General features: G+C 41.0%; 2 protein-coding genes across 4 annotated transcripts in view; one reads left to right on the top strand and one right to left on the bottom strand.

Annotated features, from left to right (window-relative positions):
* Positions 1 to 311: 311 nt before the first annotated feature.
* appl2 (adaptor protein, phosphotyrosine interaction, PH domain and leucine zipper containing 2) lies at positions 312 to 16,495 on the top strand. Its single transcript, XM_008432788.3, has 21 exons — positions 312 to 467; positions 2,079 to 2,177; positions 2,344 to 2,403; positions 3,937 to 4,008; positions 4,873 to 4,960; positions 5,048 to 5,089; positions 5,179 to 5,237; positions 5,602 to 5,748; positions 6,549 to 6,631; positions 7,036 to 7,188; positions 9,566 to 9,754; positions 9,870 to 9,912; positions 10,160 to 10,216; positions 10,761 to 10,855; positions 11,149 to 11,298; positions 11,499 to 11,548; positions 11,634 to 11,808; positions 12,507 to 12,543; positions 12,635 to 12,790; positions 12,910 to 12,957; positions 13,786 to 16,495. The coding sequence occupies exons 1-21, from the start codon at positions 411 to 413 to the stop codon at positions 13,915 to 13,917; spliced, it is 1,992 nt and encodes a 663-aa protein (XP_008431010.3). The 5' UTR covers positions 312 to 410; the 3' UTR covers positions 13,918 to 16,495.
* The window catches only part of tubgcp6 (tubulin gamma complex component 6), a 44,603-nt gene continuing 30,735 nt past the window's right edge, over positions 3,354 to 17,221 (bottom strand). For 2 of the 3 annotated variants that reach the window (XM_081607858.1, XM_081607859.1), the window contains exon 25: positions 16,591 to 16,990. In XM_081607858.1, coding sequence (XP_081463984.1) covers positions 16,899 to 16,990 — 92 coding nt within the window. In that variant the 3' untranslated portion in view covers positions 16,591 to 16,898. Of the gene's footprint in view, positions 4,156 to 16,590; positions 16,991 to 17,221 lie in introns of those variants that run through there. The other variant, XR_014087832.1, reaches the window with a different exon arrangement.

The raw sequence follows: 17,221 nt of genomic DNA, 5'->3' as shown, positions 1-17,221 counted from the left end.
GAGGGAAATAACATTTAAACGTTCTTCACAAAATTCTCTATATTAAGTATTGTCAAGCTGCTGTAAATCCCGTTAGTACCACAAGGGGGCACTATTAACATTTGTTCCTTGTTAATTTAGCTAGCTCATATTTAGCTAGCTTACACTTGGCTTGAGCTAGGCTTACACTATAAATCACAATAAATATGAGGCATCAAAGAATAACATCAAAATCATAAAAACTATCCTCTCAAAGACTGAATGCGGCAGTTTTTATTTGTTTATTTCCAATGAATTTGTGTGGGTGGGTGAGACGTGATCAGAGTACTGCCCCTCAATTTTACGTAGTCACGCTGAGACTTCTGGGACATAGAGTTCTCATTATTAGTATTTCCAGCCCCTCATTCCCGTCTCCTGGTACAGCTAACAAGATGCCTGCCGTACATCACAAACTGCTCCTTGAGGACGCCTTGCAGGACAGTCCTCAGGTACGCCTGTGTGTTTTTTTTTCTCGTGTGCGAAGACAGTTATCCCTTTTAGTGCGTTACGAGCGCAGCGGTTAGCTTTACGTTAGCCTAGCTAGTATCCAGTACCCACTGTAGGCTGTTTCCACTGGTCGATGATGAAAGCGTCCAGTTGACACATTGTTATTAGAATGTAATCCCCCCCCCCGTGATTAGGAAAAACACTTCTCTACCGCAAACACAACCTCCTATGTAAATATCACACATTTTGTGGCGTGTATTATATTTACAATGCTACCTCTCGTCTTAGGGTTGTCTTCATGTATATAGTGTACATCCTAAGGCTTCTGTCTCAGACATATAGCTCAGTGTGAATACTACTTTTATTTTCCTCTGCGATATGTAGAGTTCGGTTGTATCCTGCAGCAGAGCCAGTTTTGGCCTGATTCTCAGGGTGTGGGAAAAGGTTTCCATCATAGTCTGCAGCAGGGCTGTGTCACTGACTAATATCGCTACGTTTGCAGGATTTCAGTGCATAACAGAAGAGTTAAATCAGCTCTGGAGACCCTCGACTTGCTCCCCGGGCTGTTTTCTCTTGTTTGCTGCATCAGTCTGGCTTCAAACAGTGTTGTCATCTCTACTGGGTTCTACTTTAAGTGCAGCTCATGCAAGGAGACATAAAGATGTCTCCCTGCAGCCAAGGCTGACAATGCTGCTAATAATTTCTTTTTAATATAATAAGTCTTATCTTTCTTTGAGTGCCAAAAGTCAATTGCTGAGAAATGTACACAGACCTAACCCTTATGGGCGTGCACCTCTCTGCGCTTCCTTGCTGCACCTGTTTGCTACCATGACGTGGCTCCGACTTGAGTTTTCTTAGTTTGCATAGACAGACTGTAGTAAAATATTCTTCATGTCTTTATTTTCACCTTAACTCAGCTTGTCAGTTCTTAATTAAATAACCTCAATTCGTTCTCTGTTCCCCTCTTAAAACTCGCAAGGTTGTTAATGTCATTCAACCTTTTCCACATTTTTATGGCTGAAATCTAAAAAGTCTGGTATTCATTTCTACTCCCCCCTCTCCTTTATATGATATTCCTAAGTACAATTCTGACCAGCAAAGGACATCTAATTAGCATCTTCATCATTAAGTGTTTTCAGCGTGCACATTACACTGACCACATTATAAAACACGGTGGTGGTCACATCATGCTGAGGGGATGATATACAGTTTTCATATGGATTAGATTAGATCAAGGCACATTAATGTGTTAGGACTGTAGTAAGACTTGAAAATTGCTGTTCGCTTGCGCTTTCCATCCATAAATTATCATTTTTGGATTTTTTATTTACTGTATAAAAAAACCACTGATTCTTTTTCTTCTCTTGTATAGTTTAACCTAGTGTATAGTGCATATTTCAAGTTTCCCTAGTGTATATTTTTACAAAATAAATATTATTTATGTTGAGTTATAAAAAAAAACAACTGGTTGGATTTCCTTTGAAAGTACTTCCTGAAATTTCTTAAGTCCAGGTCTTGAAACTAATCTTCTCCCTCACTGCGAGTCGGGTGGTAAAGAGATGCAGGGAACTGTTCCCCGTTGGCCCTCTGACGTTCTCCGTGTTGTCCCGCAGACCCGCTCCTTGCTGAGTGTGTTTGAGGAAGATGCAGGGAATCTGACGGAGTACACCAACCAGCTGCTGCAGGCCATGCAGAGGGTGTTTGGAGCTCAGGTACCAAAGCACACACACCGTGTTCAAAATGAAGTGAACTTTGACCCATCCCTTATCTCTTCGTTTTGTTAATTCCTTTATGATACACAAGGGGAAGCTACATGCTGATCTCTTGTAATTAACCTTTCATAATAAGCAACGCCTCGTCCACCTCCTGTCTTTGCAGAGTGAAATGGGACTGGCCACAGAGCAGCTTTCACAGCAGCTTCTCGACTACGAAAAGAAAGTAAGTTTGCAGACACCATAAGCATCAACATCAAAAAGTTCATCCACCAAGTAACGCTAATTAGTCCACCAAGGCAAAGCTGGACAGAAACAAACAACCTAGATTTAATTAAAAGTTTCTAAAGCTGGGGACAGGCCACAGCACTTTGACAGCACAGGTTTTTGAAAAAGACAAGGTGTTCACACAGACGGGCTGGGTGTGGTTCGGTTTGGACGAGTGAAAGACTGAGGTTCACACGCGTAACCACAGAGCCTGCTGCTGCTTCACAGAAGACAGAATTCTTTCAGACCAATCGGGCGCGTTCAAGTCTCGTGGAAACTTTTGTGAGGGTGGAACCAGCAGGTGGCGATAATAGAAAATGTTCTTCTTCAGGCTTCTACCGGGTTATATTTCTGTGACACTCCCCTGTAAAAGGGAAGAGCTGCAATTTCAGACACGGACAAGTAAATATGAGTATTTTGAGTTTGAAGTGACTTTAAATGTCGGCTGTGATGTAAAAACAATGTTATTTGTTTCTCAACAAACAACTGAAAACTTTTTTTCAAATAAACTCTAAAGATTTATGATAATTTATGAGGAAAATATTTCATAAATGTGAATTTGTCAAGTTTAATATGTGAATGGTTCAGTTTGTTTCAAAAAGGCCCTTTAAGAGTTGTTGTGTTTTTGTTTTGAATAAGAGTATCTGTTTTTTTGGGGGGGGGAAGGGGTTTACACAGCATGACTGAAATCAGTTATGTGATAACTTGGATGATGCCCCTGCTGTTGTGAAGGTTAAAGGTTACAGGCTAAATTCTCATTGGGTAGCTGAACGTGGAACTCCCCTGTCATCAGGATCTGGGTCCACAAAAGAAAAGTTATTTCACTAATGCAAATTACATTTGCATAAACCAGGTATGAACTAAGGACACTAACTGAAGATGCCAGATTTTTTTGTTACGTCCCTTTGCAAAAAACAAAAAACATTTTCAAATACTTGTTTATATTCACAAAAATCCCAAAATATTAACACAACTCACCTGATATGGGCCTTTGACTTCTATCTAAAGTACAATATTTGCAAAACAGGCATTCATTAAAATAAATAAAATGAATAAAAATCTGTGGGGCCTCCCCAAAAATTGGTGCCCTGGGCTACTGCCTCTGCAAGCCCTTTCTGAAGTCTGGTCCAGAATATTGTAGAAACGGTGTGTACAGCGTCTCTCTATTCCAGACAGAAGCTCAGTATCGTGACCAGTCTATCATCTAGTGTGGGTGTGATATGAGAAGTGAAATATGCTTCAATTATCCCTATACTAACATAAAAACAACAAACAGAAAGCTGTCTAGTATCCATGAATTTCCTCATAGCTACTGTAAAAATCACAGCAGTTCATTCTGTAGATTTAATATGGAGTCGCACAGGAAAAATGTTTTCAAAAGACACAAACTGCAGATTAATTTTGAGGTATTCTGACAGGAACTGATGCCCAACTTCCCTACACTTTAGGTTTTCAGAGTCAAACAACTCAAACCGCTTCTCCTTCTGTCTAGAATTTTGCCCTCGGGAAAGGTGACGAAGAGGTCATAACTACACTACAGAGCTTTGCAAAAACCGTTGGAGAGGTAAGGCCCCGTCCTTCTTGGCATCACTCTGCGGCGATTCTCCGTAAATCTGTGCTCTCACCGAGCGATGATACACTGCTCCAAACTTATTAGTTGGGTTCTTTATCTCATTTCGGGAGATTTTGCACCTGTGCTCCCCTCAGCATCCTGCAGGGCGAGAAAGAAAAAAAGAAAAAAGAGCCTAATAAGAAGACGGACAGACTATCAGTCCTGTGAGACCGGAACCGAGTGGCTAAGCGGGGAGGTGGATGTGATGTGTGTCATGCTGGATGGATGAACAGAGCGGCGGGTCGATGGATGGATGCGTAGCTGAATCAGGAGTGTGTGCGCAGGCAGAGCAGATGGACTTGTTCCCGTCAGCCGCAGGGGTTCAGGAACCTGCCCAGGACTCACGTCGTCAAAGACACGAGGTGTTGACCTTCTACTCCATCGTCCACGGCGAGGAAACGAGGCTCGGTCCTGAATCTAATCCAGCCAATCCGCTCCCATCCAGTCAAATCAAATCCACCAGCTTCATTCTTCAGACTTGTTAGCCGTCGGCGTGGAGCTTGTTGATAAGCGCAGAGAATAAAAGAAGGATTTGCTCATCTGTGAGATCCTGTTTCCTTTATCAGGGTAAACAGAAGGTTTTTTTATTGTTATCCTCCACATAACCCTCTGCTCCACAGAGTGGAGGCTTTTCTCTGCAGTGAGACCTCTGTGATTGAAAATGATCTTTCCTAGCTTGAAAATGTAGCCTTAAAGAAAAAAAATTTAAATAAACGGGAATCCTCCAAGATGTCTGTTGAGGCCCCGCTTCCTGTCCTTCTGCTGAGCTTTTTTTTTTATATTTTATGTGTAATAATTTTTTTTTCTTTTTTCCAGCTAAACTCGCTCCACTCCGAGCTGGCCAACCAGATGGCTGACAGCATGGTGTTCCCCCTGATCCAGTTCAGAGAGAAAGACCTCACAGGTAGCCAAATATAAAACGGGGAAAGAAAAGAAGAAAGTTTTCCCACATTTCTCTTGGATTATTGAACTAAACTTTTAAACTTTGCAGAGATAAGCACTCTGAAGGAAATATTCGGTATCGCCACTGATGGTAAGCGTCAACTTTTGGTGCTTTCAGAAGCAAATTGCAGGCCTTATTTGCCGATCTAATGTTCCCTCTCTCTCTTTCCTGCTGATCAGAGCATGAGGCGTCTATGGTCAAGTACAGCCGACTGCCCAAGAAGAAGGAGAACGAAAAGGTAGAGTAACCGCGGAGTGCCGATTTAACAAGCTGCAAAAAGCCTTCCAGAGCGGTAGCGCTGCTGTTAATGCAGTGCAAGTGTTGGATGACCATTTGAAACTGTGTGATGTGAACAAAAAGCGACCTGCTGCAGAGCTAAATGTGCTCTAAAACTGCAACACTTCACGTTGAAGAGCAGAAGCTGCAGCTATTAAACATGAGAGCATGTCGTTTTGGGTGGACAAGGAAATGGGAGCTTGCTCATTTGCATTTTTAAGAGCGTGACGGCTGTTTGCATACAATATGCAGGGGAGTGCAAATCTCGATAGCTATCCATGTGCGAGGGGTCCATTTGCATGCTCAGGCCGATTCTGTTTGGACAGCTGAAGACAGACATGGTGAAGGAGGTGGCCTACACCAGGAGGAAGCAGCACCAGGCCTCGCTGCAGTACTACTGCGCCCTCAACGCCCTGCAGTACCGCAAGAGAGTCGCAATGCTGGAGCCCATGCTGGGCTACACCCAGGCGCAGGTACTGACCTTTGAACTGTGTCCCAGCAGCACATTTCGATGATTGTGCATGTGTTCGCAATAAGAGGCAGAAATGTTGTCGTTTCCTAAGTTCCTAGGTTTATTTGTATCGCACATTTCGGCGAGTGCCAAGTGCTTTACGCCATAAAAACATAATGGTGTCCAATTACGAAGCAAGCATTTAAACGTCACTTTTACATTTTTATGAATCAAAGGCAGCTCTAAACAGGTGAGCTTGTTGCACTGATTTTAATGAAGTCAGTGTTTCGGCAGTTTTGTGGAAGTTTGTTCCAGATTAGTGGCGCATAGAAACTGATTGCTGCTTCTCCATGTTTGGTTTTGGGGATGAAGAGTAGACTAGAGAAAGCATGTTCTTATGTCTTTCCCACTTGGAAGTGTCCCAAGATAAATCTACCTTTGTGTCACATGATATTCATACCCCAGGGAAGCAGGAAGTCAGTTCCTGGCCCCTCTGATAAACCTAAAACATTTAGTATGAATTTAACCTTCAATATTAATGTTGAAGTTTTTTTTCCCACCCCAATGAGCAGATGTAATCTACTTAAAGTGATCGACGATGATTTCACAATTTTTACAGCATAGTGTTACACAACTACAGCAATAAATGATTTATTTATTTAAGGGTTTTCGCACTGATTCACTAATATGAAGCTAGAAGCTGTGTCTTATTGGCTTTGTTGGCAAGAAGAAAAAATAAATATAAAGACATTTTAATTGCAGACCCACCCAGGAAATGTGGTGTAATGGCTAACCATGACTCCGTTATCTGTTCACTCACAGATCAGCTTTTTCAAGAAGGGCCTTGAGCTTGTGTCAAAGAAGATGGAAAGCTTTCTCTCCTCAGTGTCCAACATGGCCCAAAAGTAATTAACTTTAATAGTCAATGTGTGCAACTGATGAAGCACAACTTTGGCTCTTAATATCTTGTAAATGTTTGAAAAATCCTTGAATCTTTCCACTTAACGTCACATCACAACCATGAACTTTTATTGTATATATTAAGTCTTAAGAGAGGAATGTACGCGAACGGCTGCCGCACTTTTCAGACTTTCATTTGAAAAACATTTTTGAAAACCATGTAAATCAGTCTCACTTCCTCACAATGATGCACTTCTATTTTAGTCCCCCCACCCAAAAAAAAAAAAAAATCCAAGAAAGCTTATAGTTGCAATGTGACACCGTGTGGAAAAATTCAGCTGTGTGAATATTTTGGATTTAGAATTAAGTTGAGATGTTTTCCCTTTAAAAATGTCATTTTTCTGTCCAGTATCCAGAAGCAGCTGGACGTCGAGGCCGAGACCATGCGCATGGCGCAGAAGGAGCTTCTGTCTGTGGAAGACACCGTGTATATGCCAGACAAGGAAACTGAAACCGTCAATCGCACTCTTATCCAGAAGGCTGGCTACCTCAACATTAGGAAGTAAGACAGGGTGTATGTGCATCCTAAAATGGTCCTAAATTCATCCGTCTTGAAATGTCTTACTCATAAATACATTAATCGCAGGTCTTAACATTTTTTTCGTGGCAGGATTATTTAATCTCGTATGCAAGTTTCTGTCAGGAAAATGTTTGAGTTGCACGTAAACATCCTCATTGCGTTCTGTGACTGCAGGTGGTTGAAGCTACCACTACTAACTAGCTGCTAATATACCCCGTCTAGCTAGCTGTTTATTATGGGTAAGTGCAAATTTATTTCCAGTTGGCAGGACGTTTGTTTTTGCCACAGGCTTATTTCTGTAACCTACCAATATAAGGGTAGGTGCGTTATGTGCAAAAAAAAGAAAATTGTAATTCAAGGTGGCCTTAGAAATTTGTCTTGCTGAAACCTGCAGATACCCTGTAAGATTGATTACCATAATTTTGACCCTATCTGAGCTCCAGGGATGTTTCCTGGTTAGTTGTGACTGATGGTATTCTGTTGGGAAGTTTTTTTCTCTCTCCATTAATATGCAGAAAACATAAAGGAGAGAAACAATAAGTGTCAAAGAAGACGAGGTGGGTCAGGTAACATGGTGACAGCGTGCTCTGCCAGCTTATTGTAGAGCAGATGTATGAGAAGGAAATCTTCCTTAATGGCCAGAGGGGATAAAACCGCAGCGTGGCGCGCGTTGTGATTTAGTGAAATGCCAGCGCTGTCAAACCCCGTCGTTCCCTCATATACATCAAAGCTCTCTGACAAATGTCTGTGACTCCAAAGGAAAAAGGTTTCCCAGAACACCAGTCACTGAACATCAAGTGCAACCTCAGGTTCTTTGATGGGACTGAGGGCAAATGAGCTCTGTCGTTTAATGGTTTCGTAGCATTTAGCGTTTGAGTCACAGAGTCCACCGGGAGCCACGCACCTCGGTATTTATCCAAGATTATCTAAGCATTTCCGGTTATTTCGCAAACAGGACGTGGAAGGAAAAAAAAAGGAACACAGATGACTAATTCATGTGAATCACACACCTGTAGTTTAGAAATCCATAGGTTAATGGATTTCATAAACACGTAGATGACAACTCATTTAATAAATTACAGTATTAATGAAAGTTAATTTCATTTCAGTAATTCAAGTCACTCAGTTCTCTGCAACAAGGGGGGGAAAGTATTATGTAAAAATGACCTTTTGTTATGTGTTCCCTCATCAAAACTATGCCTGGAGTTCCTCCAGACTAGCAGCAGCAGCAATTAGCAAACACCTGATTGAACTGTGCATCTGCTTTGCTCTTCATATGAAGTGCTTCTCAGTGTAAAGCTCCTAAGAACGTCTGTAAACGAGGCAGAGTGTCGGAAAGGGTTGGCGCTTCTTAAAGACACAGAGGCTAATTTGAGGCATCAAATTGCAAAGTCGTGTTTGAGATCTACAGCATTTTTATAACTGAAGGTAACAGCTACTTGATTGTGCTACAAAGTGGCACTATGTGCCTAGAAAAAATATAATTACTCAAGTTCAATCAAAAACTTCATGAAAGGTAAAAAACCCTAACCCTAGCTGAATTAACTCAACAGCCCAGAGTGGTATGGCCTAGTGTAAGCTTAAGTTGTTTTTCTGAGAGAGACTAGAGAGAAGTAGTTGGCATTAAAGGAGCATAAAATATTTGAAATCTGAAGACTGAAAGAACACAGGGCCCACAGGAAAAAATGAAAAAAAGTGGAAAAACTCAATTTAAGAATCTTAATGGGGCAAAAACCTTTTAGCATTCAGAATTTTTTTTGTACCCCAGAAAATTTTCTTTCCACCAAGTTATAAGCATTCCTGTGTCAGTTGTGCATCAGAACTGAGATTAGCACTGAGCTAATCATAATTTATATTACTGAAATTTATCAGGCACTCACTGTGATTTATATTTCAGTTTCCATGTGGAAATTGCTGACAGCTAAATGATCAGGACAAATGACTTTTGCATCAAAAGTGTCTCAAACGTAGTTTTAGAAAGCTAAACAGGTGTTACTATCTTGCATGGCGAATCTTAATGACTTCCTGTTTGTCATGGCTGAAGCTTTATTGCTTAACGCTCTATTCATGTCCAATAAGGCTCTTTGTAATAATAAAACACATCATTAGTTGTGTTCGCGGAGCAAATATAAACCAGACAGGGTGAATCACTGATGAAAACTTGTGCTAATGCTAGTTTTCACCAGGCAGAAATAGGTAGTTAAAAGTTAAAATGTCATATTTGTCAGTATTAAGCCACTGCTGAAATGTAAATAAAAGAAATGGATGGATGATTTGATTACATTCTGTAGATCCTCCCGTTTGCACAGGTTATCACATTAGTCTTACTCATGCTGTCGTCGTTCTTCCCGTTTCCCAGTAAAACAGGCCTGGTGACCACAGCCTGGGATCGACTCTTCTTCTTCACCCAGGGAGGAAACCTCATGTGCCAGCCTCGAGGGGCCGTGGCGGGGGGCATGGTGCTGGACCTGGACAACAGCTCCGTCATGGCGGTGGAGTGCGAGGACAGACGTTACTGCTTTCAGATAACCTCCCCCTCAGGAAAGACGTACGCGTGCCCTTCCCCTTCTGACAATTACAAGCAAGCCAAAAATATGATCAAACTTGGTTTAATTGCCTCCGTTATCGTTCACGCCCCCCCTCCCCCCTCTTCCCTCCCGCAGGTCGATGATTCTACAAGCTGAGAGCAAAAAGGAGTACGAGGAGGTCAGTGAAAGAGGAGGCAGCTTAAACGTCGGTTTGTTTGATCTTCATCACAGAGAGATGCGCTGCTACGAGTATCTGTCACGGGACAATGGAGACGCTGTCAGGCGTCGTTTGTGTGGTTTTCATCATTGTTTTTGCTCGGACACATCTGAGTGGTCTCTGACAGCCGGTATCGGTCGAGTCATTTTAGGGGAAGTCGTGGTGGAACCAGAGGGAGGTCTAATCTGTGTCTGTGTTTGTTTCTTAGTGGATTTGCACCGTGAACAACATCTCCAGGCAGATCTACCTGACTGATAACCCAGAGGTAAATGCACAATTTGAATGTTAAAAATGTTAAACAGAGCAGCAATTATCCCACCATCCCTGTTTGTAGAACACATTGCTGCATTGCTGGCAGTGCGCTGAGTTTTTACACTTCACTTTTTTTCTTTTTTTTTTTAATTCAATAACAGCATGTAATTTTCTTACTGCTTTACAGTTGTGCTCCTTTGTGTTAGTCCATCACATAGAATATGTAAGTTATCAAAGTTTCTAAAAAAATACTTTGGTAAGGTCCCGTGTTGCAGCTTTTAGAAACTATCAGTAATAGCAGCCCCACATTTCTGAATTTCCAGCACAAATTGGTGGCAAATTGTTCAGATTGAGAGCAATAAATAGAAATGAGACAGTTTGGAGGGGCTTAAACATGGCGAGCTAAGCAGCAGATGGAGAATAATTTTAGAATTAACTAATTTAATAAAGCTTCACAGCTTCAGCCTCTCAACACAGCCCATTTTGTCTCATTTATCTTCTCTACCATCCTAATCCTGATTTATGTTAATTATTGAAAAGGCTTTGCTCCTCTTTAGGCCGTCGCCATCAGATTGAACCAAACCGCCATACAGGCAGTCACTCCGATCACCAGCTTTGAGAAGAGACAAGAAGGTGCACCCAACCCCGACAGGTCAGCATCACACTTTAAAACACACTGCTATATTTAGAGAACTGCTTAGTGCAGCCTGTTGTTATTAATGCGAAACTGTTGCAAATTGACATAGTTCTCCTAGAAAACGTTTTTCTGTTGAACAGGATAAAGTCGGTATTGGCCAAAAGACCTTTTTGACATGCTTAGTCAAACATTTCAGTCAACACAAAGATGTGCTTGCTAGCTTTGTGAAAGTCCTAGAAATAAAAGCGAGCTTGCCTTTAGCGAGTTCATTTCCTGAAGCTCAGTCGTTCTTTGTCCTGTCCCTTCAGAGCCAAGCCGGGAGGTGCTCAACCCGCTGGAAGCGATTCCCAGAAAGCCGCTCCAGAACCAGAGGACCTGATCGCTCCCGGGACGCCCATTCAGTTCGACATCATGCTGCCGGCGTCCGAGTTCCAGGACCAGAACAGAGCCGGGGGGAGGTGAGGCAGGGCAGTCGCATGATTATGCTCGTTTATGCATATGCAGGCGGGGGGTAAGGCACTGCTAATTTTCCCCAAACACCGGATTCACAGAGTTGATTACATCATTTCCAGGAAGCCAAGATCTTCGTAATGACCGGCGACGCAGGGGGTTAACTGCTTTTTTTGTTTCGCTGATGCATGTGCTCGCATCGTTACAGGCGGACGAATCCTTTTGGGGAAACGGAAGAGTGTACAGCAGAGAGCGATGGTAACCTTAAGTCTTGTTCCACATGCCCCGTTAAGACACCGTTTGTGTTAAACTGTTGTAAATGATTGTCCGTTTACCTCTGCAGACTCCCTCCTGCAGCAGGTGTTCGCCGTGCGCTTCCTGGGCTCCATGGCCGTTCGGTGCGGAAACAACCAGGAGGTGATCTACGAGGCCATGAGGCAGGTACTGGCGGCCCGCGCCATCCACAACATCTTCAGGACCACCGAGGCCCACCTCATGGTCACCAGCAGCAGCCTCAGGTATTTCTGTTTGTTCTTTTGTGTTTTTTTTGGAGAAATGCTCTTTTAGGGAGGAAATAAACTCTTTATCCTCTGTTGTTTGACATACATTATTAAAAAGCATTCATTAAGCAGTTCATTTTAAAAACCATTGAAAATGCAGAATATCGTCTGAATCTTTTAAGAGTGCAAAACAGGCAAAAATGTTGAAACACGGGGAGGAGGAGATCCTAGATGTACCCACTGCTTACTGGGCATATAAATATTCTTTAATTTCATAAAATAAAGTACAAACTGATGAGATTTTACTTTTTTTTCTTTTCTTGCCACCCCCAATATAATCCTTCCCTGAGTGGTGAGCTATAATCACTCATGTGACTCATTTGCCTTAATAATCACATTTCTAGCATTAAAGCTTAGAGGTATGTAGTTTTTGTCTGGTTTTGACAAAAACTATACAGCTGAACAGCATTAAGGTAGCACCATAGGTTTGCCAAATCAAGCAAACCTATTTCTTGAAATAAGCTACATTAATATTTTCTCTCTTTTTGTAACACAGGGTTTTGTAAAACTTTGACTTATCAAGTTATTTTTCTCTTGATGCCTCTACAAAGTATTTGTATCATTCTTAAAAATGAGATAAAAACATGGTTACAATTGAAAGTGGGGGAAAAAAGAGGCAAAAACGTCCTAAAAGCATTTTATTTTCTCCTTCACAGGTTGATTGACCCACAAACTCAAGTAACAAGAATAAGCGTAAGCTCGCCCTAAAAAATTGGGTCATTGCTTTTAATTAAAGGCTCCCGTCACACTGTCTGCACCACGTTAATACCTTTTATTTCCTCAGTTCCAGCTAGAAGAGGTGTGCCAGTTCGCAGCCCATCAGGAGAACGGGAGGCTGATGGGGTTTGTGGTCGAGGGGAGAGACTGGAGCGACGGGAACGAGGAGGGAGAGCCGTCGTTCAGCGCCTTTGTCTTTGAGAGCAACACGGAGGGCGAAAAGGTTCGGCTCCCCACCTCCCCACAAAAATACGTGTTTTTGCTTTTCTGCTCGAGTTCAGACGCATGCTCACCGATGCTGAAAGTGTGTAATTAGTTCTGCCCTCTTCCTTTCATTCACAGATATGTTTCACCATAAACTTGGCAAAGGAGATTACAGAAGCAAAGAAGGTAAATACCTTGTTATGGGAAACAGAAGACAAATCGAAATCCAGGATGTCATGCTTGATTCTTTTGATTAATTCTATTTTTATTTTTTTTTATGTAAAAGCATAAATGGAGGCGACAGTTTTATATCCGTGTCAAGACTGATATGACTCCATTATGTTTAGATTTTCAGCATTAAAAATAATTTAGTGTGAAGTGAATGATGATTTGAATAAAGACTAAATGTCTCCACTAGAGGGAGCACCTGGAACGTAAACTAGAGTGAAAGGAAGTTTCCCTGGAACTTTTTAACATTTTCAGAACCAAACTCATTTGCGGTGCATAGTTGTGACATGAAAATAAATGTAAAAGTGCGTTAACATTTGTCTCTACTAGTGTTAGACACCTACAGACTCAGATTTCCATCCACTACTGCACCATACTGTTTTCTGAGGAACCAAGTGCTATTTGAGATGCTCGAAGGTTGGAGATATAGTTTTATAACCTAACGGGTTTATAAACATCTCCACATACTTTCTCCCTGTGTCCCTTGGTCTTCATGATTCTGTTTGTTCACTAAGAAACTTCTTAACTAGGCAACTTCCAATGTCAGAGCTGGTTGCATTGGATTTTATTTATGGATATCAGAGTAAAGGAGGCGAAAAAAAAAAAAAAATAAATATATATATATATATATATATATATATATATATGTGTGTGTGTTGACGTCTGCCTGTATCGTGACAAAATGTGAAAACTTACATTTTGTAAGTGAATGTATTTACCCCATAGAATCACTTGCACAGCCTCAATCCAAAGCAGGTGAAGTAAATCGGTCTGTCTCTGTTAAAGGATCCAGAAGCTCTGGCCGAGCTGATGAAGAACATGCCTCTGACCAACGACGGCAAGTTTCTTCTTCTGGAACCCGAGATGGGCGACTTGAACAGCAGAGAGAACCAAGAAGACCTGGAGTCCGAGGCCTAGTCATCGTCAGAACATTCCTTTCTCTCCAGAAAAAAACAAAAACCAGGTATCATTATGACTTCCCTGCCCCCAACTCTAGTACTGTAACACCATCCCGAGAGCTCAGGGTTCATTTCCATTGAGCCTCTGCAGCCACATCTCCAGATTAAGTCATGGCGTTTGACCAAAAACAGAAGTCAAATCCATCTCTTTGGTGTTCAATATCATCTGGTCTATGCTTACACTAGTATGGATCTTTCAAGTTCTTCATTTCCTTGTACACTATTTTACACAGCATGCACATCCTAAGGTCCTGTGCCCTGATTGGTCCTGGTGGTGAATTATTCACCTCAGCTTAGGTTTACTTTTTTTTTCAGCTTCTCATAGCGTGAGGGTGTTTGTGTATGAAAAAAACTTGTAATTAATCTCTTTTGGCAATTTTTCTTTCTTCCCTGAACGAAACAAACATTGCACTTTTAAGGTTAAGCACTAACTAAAACAGCAAAAGAAGCTAAATGCGCGAAAAAAAGAAAGTTTAGACGATGTTGGTTGCTTTTGCTCGCAGTGACTATAGCGGTTTATTATAATCAGCCATAAAATATGGGGCAGGAGAGAAAATGTTTTGCTCTCTCTCCACAAACTTTAACACTTCACCATCTTAAGCATTCCTGGTGAGCTATATTAACATCATGCTTGAAGTAGTTTTCCCACTGCCTGTACAAAAACAAATCTGAGGATAATTCGTCTGCAACATCCTCATCGAGAACCCCCTCCAAAAAAACAACAACTCTACGCTCCATTCCTCTGAGTCGTGTGTAAATATGATTTGTCAGAGTGTCTATTTGCTGTTTAATCTGCGTGTGTGTGCAGGGACTGTTGCGGTTCATGAATAAATGACACCGACTCCACTTGTAGAAGATTAAAGCCTCTGTTCTGAGTGCCGAACAGTAATACGAGAGGAAACTCCACTCAAATTGTCTCCATTAATGCATGAAAGAATGCCCAGAGACGGACGCTTCGCATGTTTCAAAGCACAAGAGCTGAAAGCGTAGTTATCTGTGGGAATGTTGGACGTTTCTTGCTGTTTGAACTTATTTCAGCAGATAAACTGTAAACAATGGAGATTTTATACAGATAAGAAAAGAACCTGACCTTGAATGTTACATTAAATGGTTTTGTTTAGCTTATGTTACAAAACAATGCAAGAGGATTAGAAGCACTATTTGATTTAGGACTGGTTTTTCTGCCATACCAGTTGGCGTAAAGGATGAAAAGTTGGCATACACTCACTTCACAGATGAATTTAACAATAGGTTTTGGCCTTAAGTGACGCATTTGAGCTGTTCTTTTTCGTTCATTTTAAAACTAGAACCATTCAGGGATTTTTTTTGTCCAGCCTTGTCATAAAACCTTCATTCAAAAAAATATTTATCTTGTTGAAGTGGAAAGCTGCATATACCTGGACCAGGGGTTTTCTACTCCTTCCAAAATAAAGATGATCAAATACAAGTGTGCAGGAGGGTTAATATTTCATCCTCTATGTATAGTTTGAATCCTTTGGGGTTTAAAGAAACTGAAGGTACATTCTTGTTTTTCAAATAAAATTTGTAAATCCTTCAACCTCCGAGAACCACCCAAATGCATCCTAAAAGGTTCCAAATTAACCAGACATTCATGTCCAGTGTGAGCATAAGTGATCTTTTCCACCGGAGCTGTACATAGTTAAGACGAAGTTAATTTTGGAAAATGTGCATATCTGCTTTCACAAGGCCTATTAAAGTTTAGCTCTTATCAGGTGATGGACAGACAAATGCAAGGCAAGGAGAAATTAAACCGAAACAGCCAACATGGATTGCAAAAAAAAAAAAAAATCTGACTGAGGAATGTACACGTTGGTGAAGCTGGGGGAAATGTATTTAGTTACATGTACAACTGCAAAAAAAAAAGTAGGAGGTAATGCCTGATCTGGGACTAATTTGTGTAAATGAATTTACAATATCAGTGGAATGTGAAAAGGTAGAGAAAATCGACACCTACTGTAAAGATGGCCTGCTTCTCAAGACTCCAGAAACCACAAGCCACTAAAATGAACCTTCTCAAATATCAAGCGCTCTTTTTCTGTTGCCGGATCTTTATTTGCAGTGTGTCTGATGTTGAAAAGCAAACTTTCGCTTCTCCAGAGTCCTGAGTAATGCAAACTAATGTGATTACCGTTTCCCATCAAGAGGGTTTTTTTGTGTAATGACAAAGCTGCTGTTTGTGTTTTCTCTTTAGCAAATTACTGGCTGGAAGAAATTAGTTTAAACTTTAATATTCCATCCGGAAACTAAAACTTTCCTTCTGTGTGCGACCTGCTGCAGAGCTACAGACTTGATATATGTTTTGCTTTGTAAGTAATTTATCATTAGAAAAATTCTTGGTACTCACAGTGAAGGAGGTACATTACCATAATATTAGCAGGAACGTGTTTCTTCACTCTGTCTTTTTTATAAACGGCTACATTTATTACCTGAAATGCTTTGCACTTAATTAAACCCGGTTTTCTAAAACCATTAATGTTAACATTCAGTCTTTAATAAATATGTAATTTCTTAACCGAGTTATTGCTTGGAGTTTTTTGTTTTTTTTACACATTACTTTAGAAATTTTACATAAAAACAGACTCAGAGCTTTTATTAAAGAAAACATGTAAACTTTGTATTCACACATGAACACTTCATTTATATTAGCTTTAAATATACATCAGTGAACACCCACATGTGTACGAGATGCATTGCAACAGTCAGGAGCTTCAGCTCACACGTGTCGCCTTGATTGTTTAAGTGCATGGAAACCATTAAGGGCTCAACATTAATTACCGTTTGGTTCCTAAATGGAGGACAGCAGAGGTGGGATTTCAAGGACGTTTGAACACCGTCATAAATCCAACATATCTTCTCAAAGCAGCCCACGGGGAGGGTTCAGCCAATTAAACGATGTACAACAGGAAACCAGAGAGCACCTCAAGAGTCCTTGTAGTAGTTGTTGAAGTTGATGCGAAGCAGGAAATCCTCTAAATGGGGCTGATAGCCTCGGTTCACCAGTTTAGTCACCACTGGAGGGGTGGGAAAAAAAAGAAAAGAAGAGAAATATGTTTTATGCCATGAATCACGCAGATTAAGCCAGAAGCTTACATACACTAATTTGCATGAATAACATGTTGATATTTACATATATCTTTTTTTTCCCCTGAAATAATGTTTCATGAGGTAAAATAAAATGGAATGTACTTATTGTTTACTAATTGTTTCTAAGTTTGAGAATTGGATGCACAAGTTCATATTTA

Source organism: Poecilia reticulata, chromosome 6 (genome assembly GCF_904066995.2).
Source record: "Poecilia reticulata chromosome 6, P_reticulata-male-v2, whole genome shotgun sequence".
Classification (NCBI taxonomy): Eukaryota; Metazoa; Chordata; class Actinopteri; order Cyprinodontiformes; family Poeciliidae; genus Poecilia; species Poecilia reticulata.
The sequence above is the reverse complement of the archived record's forward strand: the minus strand, read 5'-3'. Positions and strand labels throughout refer to the sequence as shown.

Bases quoted from the DNA above. Each gene is read 5' to 3' on its own strand.
- appl2 (XM_008432788.3), top strand. From the start codon at position 411: ATGCCTGCCGTACATCACAAACTGCTCCTTGAGGACGCCTTGCAGGAC. The intron at 5,749-6,548 runs GTACTGACCTTT...GTTCACTCACAG, and splicing joins TGGGCTACACCCAGGCGCAG to ATCAGCTTTTTCAAGAAGGG. The intron at 10,856-11,148 runs GTCAGCATCACA...CTGTCCCTTCAG, and splicing joins GGTGCACCCAACCCCGACAG to AGCCAAGCCGGGAGGTGCTC.